Below are 11,097 nucleotides of genomic sequence, written 5' to 3'. Positions count from 1 at the left end.
CGGAGGATGTCTGTAGGATGTCTGTGACGCGCATAGCGAATAGACCGTTCGGCCGATTTTCATGAAATTTGACACAAGGTTAGTTTGTAGCATGGGGGGTGTGCACCTCAAAGCGATTTTTCGAAAATTCGATGTGATTTTTTTTCTATTTCAATTTTAAGAAAAAAACTATCATAAATTACGAAATTATCGTAACGTGGAACCGTAACATGAGCACATGCCAATTGGCGAGATACGAAATTATCATAACGTGGAACTGTAACGTGGGTACAAGCCAATTGGCGAGAAAATTCCCCATACATTATTTGTAAATATACAGGCGAACCAAAAGACCTTTTAACTTTTCTATTACGGGCAAAGCCGTGCGGGTGCCACTAGTTTGAAATAAAGTGTAGTTATTTTCCCTAAGTAATGGTTTTAAGTCTCTCTTGCGCTGAAGGACGCCCGAAGTTAAATTTTTTGGGAGGCGGTAATTCTCAATTTTGCCAAATGGTAAAATACGACCGGGCACGCATACCTACATCTAATGAGAAGCGACTAGGAATCATTAAGAAAAAATGCGATTTTGTCTCTAAATTTGCCGAATAAAGGACATTTTTGAGTGCCCGCACAATGACCTCCAATCGGGGCGCTATTGCTTGCGCTTCGTTGAGTTTTAAAAAATCGTGAAAACGGTTTTTGAGTCATGGTGCAAATTTTGGCAGCGAATCATTTATGTTCCATTCTTCGGACAATGGTTATGGGCAGGTATAGGTCAGTAAATATGTTACTGATTACCTGCCACTATCTAGCGATAATATCAGTTACCGCTAATCACCACTGGTAAAATAATGCTTTTATTTAGCGGCAAGCAAATAAACATGTTTGCACCATAAAAATAGAATAATATAGATTTCAGAAATGCAAAAAAAAAGATGAAAGTGGAAAATTTAGCAGTCACTGCCGTTTACTTTCCCACGGCAGCACGGTTATGGGTAAAAAAATTTCAAAGATGCAAATAAAAAAAAAAAAATAAAAAATTGCAGTTACTGCCGTTTGCCTGCCCACAGGAGAAAGTTTTCGTTCTGTCGTGAGCAGGTAAAGAGCAGTAAAAGCATTCTGCCGATTACTGTAAAATGTAGCGATAAAAGCATTTACTGCCGTTTGCCTACCCACGGGAGAAAGTTTCCGTTCTTCCGTGGGCAGGTAAAGAGCAGTAAGTACATACTGCCGCACAACGTTGCGAAAAAAGCAGTTACTGCTAATTACCACTGATAAAAAAAGAATGCTTTTTTTTTCTGCGGCAACCAAATCAACATGTTTGCACCATAAAACTATAGCAATATAGGTACCAAAAATACAAAAAAAATGAAAATCGAAAAATCTGCAGTTACTGCCGTTTACCTGCACACGGCAGTATACCCATAAATCCGCCCATGGTTATTTGTACTAAACACCCTTTCGGAAGAACATCTTTTTGTGATGAGTTTTTCGAAAAAGGAAATGTTTGTAACGCTGTATTACCTTGCGTTACCTTCAAAACGATATTACTCCCCCCCCCTCCCCTGTGTATTAACCCAACTAAACACCAATAACCCCTTTTCAAGGGGGTCCTAACGGTGAAATATGCATTTTCTAAATCAACCACTAAGTTATTGGAATTGAATTGATCCATAGGTTCGGATATTAAAGTAAATGACAATTAATCTATTTTTTTAAGGTTTTTTTGTTTGTTTTAATTTTAAAAAAATGTCTATTTTGGAAGTGAGGAAGTTTTTGCTCTCCTTTCGCTCCCTCTGAGTACCATCATGATCCCTTTCCTTGTCGCATATCACGCTATATATCGTAATATACGGTTATAAAAAATGCTTTACTAATTAAAAAATGTGTGTTGGCACCATTGTGTATTGTCTTCCGCTTGTTACCCTATTTTATGAACCTTCTAGGGCCGTGGAAGCCCGATCGGTAGAGTGTCGGATTCGGGGCCGGAGGGTCCTGGGTTCGAACCTCGATGGTCGAAGACCCACTATCGTCATTAAAGGGGACTGGGCGACGTTAAATATGCTCGTGGTCTCAATGTCCTCCAAGTGAAACAATACCTCTGGGGGTGCTAGCACTAGGTAGCTATTAGCTCCTGAACTAGTTCTAAATTCTCATTAACTGTTCGATCCGATGATGGTGCTGCCATCTATCGGTACATAAAATATTGGAGGCAAGGCACTTTGTATGCAGTCCTCGACATAAATACAGTTGTAGTCAAGTAAGACAAAACAACGTTAGAAGAAGCACAAATTTACAAATTACAGCAGACACGTGTTTCGGCGTTACAGGGAACGCCTTTTTCAATGCAAAAAATAATGAGCTTATGGATGAAAAAACATCCGACAAAAGCCCTTCGCTTTTGTCGGATGTTTTTTCATCCATAAGCTCATTATTTTTTGCATTGAAAAAGGCGTTCCCTGTAACGCCGAAACACGTGTCTGCTGTAATTTGCAAATTTGTGCTTCTTCTAACGTTGTTTTGTCTTTTTACTTTACTGTTCAGCACAAAGGTATTTATTTATCTTAGTTGTAGTCAGTTGTGACTCTGAATAGGAATAGGAATGAACCTTCTTTGGAGAGTAGAGGCTCTGTATCCATTCCTCTCATCTGAACATTGCGCCATGAAGAGATGAACAAATAACTTCTACTTCTTCTGGTTAAAGTCTGTTATGTTATTTTTTGCTGGTTTTGATAACTTTTCGGTGTTGTTTATTCTCGACTTTCTCTCTTTTCAATATTTGAATTGATTTAAATTTAAAATCAAGCATGTCAAACATTAGGAAATTAAAGCAGTTAATTCCCAGAGCTACGGCTTTCTTTTTATGCGATATGCAAGAAAAATTTGCATCTAATATACAATATTTTCCGGCAATTGCTAATGTTGCTTCTCGAGTATTAAAAGCTGCAAAGATGTTGGAAATGCCTGTTATTGTTACAGAACAGTACCCAAAAGGTTTTTTACTTCTTATTTCTTTTTGTAGTTCATTATGTTTTATTTAGTTTCATAGAAATTTAGTTATGTGTTGTCACTGTCCTCCTAAAAACCGATTGATTTTATCGAGCACACTTGTTAGCATTCAGAATGTGCTGTTTATGAAAAAACATTTTTTTTTCTGTTTATTATTATGTGTGTTATATTTATTTGTTTATTCATTTATTTTTTGAGAAAAAAATATTAGATTTTGCACTAAAAGTGTGGTTGTCAACCTGCACAAAATTTTGTAAAATGCCATTATTTCAGAAAGGGTTATTTTTGAAGCGTTTTCTGTATCGTTTTGTTAAGCAAGAATTTCTTATTGCATAGTTGTTTACTTGTATTCGCTTTAAAATTGAACATTTGGGATTGATTTGGTGTATTTCTTCTTATTTGGCTTCTTTTCTTTCTTTTTTTAGAATTAGATCATTGCTGGTGTAGTTATTACTGTGTACTACTTAACCACTCTAGTTTCACACCACTAAAGTTTTTAATTTTTTCTTTCTGTTCATCTTTCTTTGCTGTTCTGGGGAAGTAACTTGTCTTGAAAAGTTTGGACTTGACCATGAGATTATTTGGTGTGTATCCACAGAAAGGTTTCCAATGGATGCACTTTATTTCTCTAAATCGGCGGTTCCCAAACTTTTCCTCCTTGTGAACCCCTTCCTTACTCCAAAAGAAGTTGGCGAACTCCTTGAGTACTAGGTAATAAGTAACAATTAAAAAAATGCGCACGCACATACACACACACACACAAACAGAAAATAAAATCTGATAGATTTTTTCTAGCTTGAAGCTGCTACATAGTTTATGACAAGAACGAAAACATAATTGCAAAACATAGAATTATAAATATTGCTACGAACTAAAATGATCGCTAAAAAATGAATGCAAGACAAATTCACCAAAAATAAACACTGATCATTTTGTGTTGACCTTCAATCAACTCTGAAATTTTTTTTGAAAATGGAATATTTGTGGGAAAAAGAAGCTCAAAACTTGGCTGAAATTTTTCTGACACAAGGATACATTTGTCTCTATCATTAAATCAGAAGTCAATTAAAAAATGATCGGCTCTCCTCTGATATGCCCCCCTCTTGGCGAGATTTTAATTTTTCGCTCGATACGAAAATCGCCAATAAGGCGATAACTTGGCAACCCTGGTTTTGCAACTTGAACGCTGGAAAGTAGTTTCTCGAAGTCTCTTTTTGCACGTGTCTGTGTGGTAGGAGGTAGGTGCTCATATGTTCCGCTCTTAGGGAGATTTTAAGTTGAATACTCTAAAATAAAGTTTCAATTCAAACTTTATTTTAGAGTATTCTTTTTCTTGTTGTTTTTTAATGTTAATTTAGTTGAATTTTCTATTTTAATTATGAGTTCGGTTTGTGATGTTGTCCAAATGTATCGATTGAAATTTTTGAATGCAAAATTGTGAATACAAAAATGAGGATATGTTTGTAAAGTTTTTGGAAATAATTCGCGAAATTAATTGGGTGGAGTACAAAATACAAGTAAAATAAGGTTGTTTTTTTTGAAATTTTTTTGGCAAAACAAACATAATTTAAATATTTTTGTAAAGTAATGATAATAAAAAATGGGATAATTTCCCTAAGAGCGGAACATATGTGCACTGCCTCACGTGAGGAAGTAAAAGAAAAGTAAAAAAGGTAAGTGAACATATTTTGAATTATTGTGTTTTTAGTGTGTTTCTGGTAGTTTGTATCTTGGTCTGGTTGGCATTTTTGTAGCACAAAAATGGTGTTAATTTCACATAAAATCTGTGACTTTATTGTATACTGAACGGAGGAGATCTGTGACTTATATCCGACTGTGATGTATATTAACAGTCGGAGGGATAACTGGCGAGCCCGAGGTCTCATAGTACTTTCGTAATGAGACCGAGGCAGGGGTCTCATTACGAAAGTACTATGAGACCGAGGGCTCGTATCCCGGAGAAACAACGGAAAAAATTAATGCATTAATTTCATTAAATAATTAATGACATAATTTGAATTTTTCCTGTTGGCGCTAAAAAAGCATCGCTAAGAACGATGTATGACATATGACGTCATACATAGTTTTCTTGGCGACGCTTTTTTGGCGCCAACAGGAAAAAGTCGCCAAGAGGGGGGTATATCAGATTTGTTCCAAATGATCCTTAAAATACCTTTCAGGGAACTGTCTCAGATTAACTAAGTGAACATTTTTCTTCCATTAAAATGAGAAAGATCTTTGGGTTTAAGTCTTCTTGAAAAAAAATACAAGCCTAGCTGTTTGATAAGGATATACTGCGCACATTAATTGGTTTGATTGCTGAAGAATTTTCTTGTGATTATGCTAGAAGTGCGGAGTAAAATGCGTATATTAATAAAGAATAGAAGCATCTATTTTTCAATATAAGCACTTACTCTAATTTTTGACACAAAAGGTAATTTTTAAGGATACAAATATTTTTAAGCTCACTTACTGCAAAAGACATTTTCCACTCAAATTTCACAAATTCCTTATTTACATATGGCGCAAATTAAGTTGCATGGTTAAATTCCGTTGATTTTTTTTTTGAGCAATCACAATTGCTTATTGTTCTCACTTGACTGTTTTGATGTTTTTTGATTTTTCCCACCGCCACCCTCTGCACCATCACCGTCGACGGGCTCCTCACGATGCTGCTCCTATAGCGAAAGCCGTCTCCAGGTTGCATCCATGTCCTACACACACGCGCATACATACACAACTACACACACACACACATACACAAACACATACAAACACATGCATACATACAGACACCCACACATACGCACAACTACCCACACATTCATGCCTGCACACAGACACAAACACATATGCCTACACACATACACACACACACACCTACACACATACACAAACACATACACACATACAAACACATACACACAAGCATACATACAAACACCCACACATACACACAACTACCCACACATTCATGCCTGCACACAGACACCCACACAATACACACAACTACCCACACATTCATGCCTGCACACAGACACAAACACATATGCCTACACACACATACACATACCCCCCCCCCCCCACACAGACACAAACACACATGCCTACACACACATACACACAAACACACTCGTGATTGCAAAAAACATAATTTGAATTCAAGATTTCAAAATTCAAATTAATAATTTGTTTGTTTTTTTAATGCATATACGTCAGACTGCCAAACTTTCACCCACAAAAAAAATTTCAAATAATTAATTTGTTATACTTCCTGTGGTATTTTTGGGTTGCCAGCCATTCTTTCTCTTTTTCAACAATGAAGCTCGAAAGTAAATTTTAATCTGTAGTGTGAAAATTATAGCAAAGCAACAAACAACAGCGTGATCTCACTTCTATGCATTTTTGACTCAACCCAAGAGAAGAGCAATAGTTCCTTGGACTCAAATGGAAAAGAAACTAAACATCAAAATATTTGAGATGCTCTCATATGCTCCATGTAATGTTTTTATGCTAAGAGTATAAAATGTTCGTGAGACAAATGAATAAAAAAGGAGCAAAATTTGCTTGAAACCGCTTGAGCATGAGATTTCATCAGAAACAGGCATGTTAAAACTCCGCCATTCAGTAGCGTAACTAGGGTGTGGAAGGAGTAGCTCTCGCCAGGGTGGGGGGAGCAACATTTCAACTGTTTGATTTTTTAAAAATCGATCATATGAGTCGAAAAGTGCTAAAAACTCGCAAGAAAAAGAGATAAATTCTCAAAAAAAAGGTGGGGGGGGGGGGGGTAGCCGTATTGTTAACTTCCATTCCAATTCACTGAGTTAGTTAAAGACTTCTATATACACAATTTGTGTACACCTGGAGCCATGGTGGAGGGTGTACTGGATGATTCTTTTTTTTTTCTCTTTCGTGGAGAGGGGGGACACTATGTCGTGTATAGTTTTTATTACACGAAGTATAATATCGATGTAAATCCTAATTATAATGAATAAGCATTAAAAGTCTTTCTTGAGCAAAATGTGAGGAGGTTGTAATTAGCCAATGTATAGTATTTTTATTTTGCCTGTACGTAAATGGTTCTGTTTTATATGACAATTTCAGATCAGTGATGCTTTTTGTATTTGCTTTGCTTTTCTAATTATACAGTAGGCATCACTTAAATGTGATCACAGTTAATATTATCATTCGCTTAATGTTCTATCAGAATCACTAAATCCCAGAACACTTGTATATTAACACATGTTTAAAAAAGTCAGATATTGTAATAGTGTCTTTGCTTATTGTTATCACTTATTCATAAACTTTCAATTCCCCCCTCCCCATGTTTGGTTCTCAATCAACAGAAATACAAAGGCAAACATTAAGACCAATTTTCTGTGTAGCATTTTGTAGTCTTCAATAGCAATGCTATCTTTTTCAAGGAGTGGTACTACAGGAAGTTCTTTCTTAGTCCCCACTGACTCCCCTATGATGCCTTTTGTTTGCATATGAAAAAATTCATTGTAAAAGTCATTAACGTCAATGAAAGACTTTTTTTGAGTCATACTTGATTTCACCTATTACCATGCGTTTAAAAATTGCATATTTTAATTTTTCTCTTTTATAATTTGGATATTCCCATTCTTGCCCCGTCTCTTATTCATTTATCCCAATCCTTGCCCCGGCCGATTCAGGCTCGTCCAAGAAAATGGTTCCTAACTGCCTTCGACGAACCTGTGTCGTCACGGCGTTTCTAGCAGTTTTTGCTTCAGCCGAATACGTGTCGGCGGTTCTGCCAGGGGCAAACCCTGTTATTGCGCTTCACTGTTGCGCTCAGGTGCTTTGAGGGGAGCGGTAATCAAGCTCTTTTACCTACTATGCAAAGAGACGTTACTTATTGGGTTTTAAGATGCTGCGGCTATTATATAATTCATTTTACAAAATATTACATGATCCTTTCGGTAGTTCTTAGATAGTACGAGTATATTACTTCAAATAATCAAGCGAAGGATTTCTATTTTCACGGAATATTTGTTTTTAAGCATTCTGGAATTTGAACTCATTAAATGAACAAGTCTGAAAAATATTTCCCAATGACCGCTATTTTCAATCTTGACTAAAACAAAGAAATTGAAGTTTTTTTTTCCCTTTTGAACTAAAATCCACCTTTTTTTAAAAGCGTCCTTCGCCATGTCTATAATATTCCTCAAGTCTAATATCTTATTTCACACAATATAATTTTTAAAAATTACCTCATATATTTCAGATTTTTATGAATATGTTTTACATGTTTTTCAACTTACATCTTTACTATGCATTTTGTTTTTACGAAAATGATCTTGGGTTTTTTAAAGACTAATTTCGATTCTCAAAACTATTCCTCAGGTCTCAGTACTTTCAAAAACGAATTAAAGGTCTTTCGTAATTTCGTGGGGTTTTTTTTTTGAGCAATCACGATTGTTTATTGTTCTCATTTGACTGTTTTGAATTCCTATCATTTTATTTTACCGCCAGCACCCTCTGCCAGCACCACCGTCGACCGGCTCCTCACGATGCTGCTCCTCTTGCGAAAACCATCTCCAGGTTGAGTCCATTTCCTACACACACCCGCATACACACACTCATGTCTGCACACAGACACAAACACGCACTCCTACACACACATACACACACTCATGCCTGCACAGACACAAACACATGTCTACATACACACACACACACAAACACCTATACAAACATGCACCCACACACATGCGCCTTCATACACACATGCTCGTGATTGCGAAAAACATAATTTGAATTCAAGATGCCAAACATTCAAATTAATATTTTTTTTTCTGGAATGCATTCATGACTTTTATGGTCGTTAAAATAAAAAAATATATAATAAAAAAGCAGAATGAGTATGTGCAAGAGTTTCATGCCAAATTATCTCGAAAATATGTGCATGATGATTAAATACCTCTGCCAAAAAAAAAAGAAGAAAAAACTAGAAAATCGAAAACAATGTTCATAAATTCTATCCTTGCTAAGAGTAAATAATGTGTACAGAAATACAGGATATGCAGAAAAAATAAAAGTAACTATGTTAATTAACATATTTTCAAAATGATGTTACATATACTAGAATATTAGGTAATTATTCAAAAATATGCAGCACCTGTTTCTCTCCTGGCTGCTAAATTTGTATATCGGAGGGGACGTGAAAAACAGAAAACGTATATGAAAACACAAATGAAATAATAATATCTAGAGTTATTATTTTTTTAACATACGCTTTGACCATACTAAATGAAATATTCTTTTCTCCCCCCTCCCTTTTTCCCTACCATATTTATTGTCTGAAAACTACTCCGATGCATTAGTTGTACCTTTTTCTATGAAGATTAAAATCTACAAATTTAACACATGGTTGCTTTTGATATCAATTAGATCCTTATGAAAGAAGCTACAATTTATCGAAGCATATTTTTAAAGAAATCCTGACTCGATTTCAAGCAAGTTTTTCAAAATTTCTTTCGTATTTCAATTATTTTGTGGAAAAAATAATAACAAAGAAGAGTTGGCAGATGGCAGGTGACTTTCTGGCTATAGTTTAAAAGGAATATGCACAGATGGTTTTAGAAAAGCGCTTCATACAACTGAGGTAAATGAGACCCCCCAGAGAGCTTTTAGTTGTACAAACACAAATATTCTTTAGGGAAATGGGAATTAAGTCGCAAGTTTTGATCTTTTGTAATGACTTATCTTTGAAATATTTTACAAGCTTGAGAAACTTATATTCGTGGACTCAGTGTGGGAAATAAGTTACCAGAAGTTAAGATAAAAGGACCGACGAGTATAGGATACCTTTCTGTGTTGTTGGTCGTATTGAAGTTTCACAATGCACAAAAGTCACCGAAGATCGCTTCTTACTCTCTTATAAGAAAATCATTCACACACTTCTGTTTCTTTCTTTTCTTGTACGTCAAACGTTCTGGAAAAATACAAAAGTAAACCTTATTTAAGCTATTGAGTTCAACTTGAACAGTCTCATTGTAACTAACCGTGTGGAAGGGATTAGTGCCGCACTTTTATTTAAATCCCACGGTCCGATTTGATTCGGACAGCAGGTTTCTTCCCAAAAGTATTCCTCTGGGATGCGGCAACGCGCCTTTCATCTTTTCTCTTTCTCAACTGCTCCTTGGGTGTACCTTAGGGACCATGAGTGGAGGGGGATTTAGGTTGCTCCAACTCGAATGACAGCTATTTCATTCACAGTAAATGTCGAAATAGTATTCAGTTTTTATCTCCTGTGATTCTCTTAGCTTTTAAAAAATTTTCCATGCTTAGGCAAATGATTTCGGCTCCCTTCCCAGGAGGGATTACATTTGCTGCATTTTAGAATAAATGAACAACAAGCAAGAATTCTTTCCTTTGTTAGGAAGCTTGAATACATCAAAAGTCACCGGCAAGTGACGCCTCTTCCCATTTAGGAAACCATTCAAGCAATTGCACTGTTTTGGGTTATTTCATTCCTTTGCTGTGCATTGGAAAAGATATTTGAATGTTCTTGAGTCACTTCCTTATAGAATTCTGCTTCACATGTTACTGAAAATATAATTACATATATTATTTAAAATTTTTTCTTGAATATCATAAAATATGGATAATTCATTACTACTTGATTCATCTGATGAAGAAAATAGTAGTTATGATTCGGATGGCAACATCTTTGAATCCGATTTCGACGATTCCCAAAGTGACTCAGAATCAGATTCCAGCGATAATTTATCAATTGCGAGAGATTGGTGTAAAATCAGCAAAAATGATGTATTACAGCCTCCTCCTCCTCGATTCCCATTCACAGGAAGTCTTGGTTTAAAAGAACGTATCCAAAACGCTGCTGATCCAATGGAATATTTTAACATATTTTTTAGTGATGATATTGTTGAACATATTGCATGTGAAACGAATAGATATGCCAAAGATTACCTCAACGATGTGACTTTAAAGCCCCACTCCAGAGCTAACAAATGGAAACCTACTTCACCTGAAGAAATAAGAGTTTTGTTAGCGATTTTCATAATTCAGGGCATTGTACAGAAGCCGAAAGAAAGTCTTTTTTGGGCAAGAAGGACGTCAATA

At 35.8% G+C, this 11,097-nt stretch overlaps 1 protein-coding gene across 1 annotated transcript in view; it reads left to right on the top strand.

Annotated features, from left to right (window-relative positions):
- The first annotated feature begins 2,700 nt into the window (after positions 1-2,700).
- Positions 2,701-11,097, top strand: part of LOC129230622 (isochorismatase domain-containing protein 2-like) — a 106,502-nt gene continuing 98,105 nt past the window's right edge. Inside the window, 1 exon segment of the mRNA XM_054865038.1 lies at positions 2,701-2,973. Within this exon segment, the coding sequence (XP_054721013.1) occupies positions 2,787-2,973 (187 nt within the window). The 5' untranslated portion in view covers positions 2,701-2,786.

The sequence above is a fragment of the Uloborus diversus genome, chromosome 9 (assembly GCF_026930045.1).
Source record: "Uloborus diversus isolate 005 chromosome 9, Udiv.v.3.1, whole genome shotgun sequence".
Lineage (NCBI taxonomy): Eukaryota > Metazoa > Arthropoda > Arachnida > Araneae > Uloboridae > Uloborus > Uloborus diversus.
The sequence above is the reverse complement of the archived record's forward strand: the minus strand, read 5'-3'. Positions and strand labels throughout refer to the sequence as shown.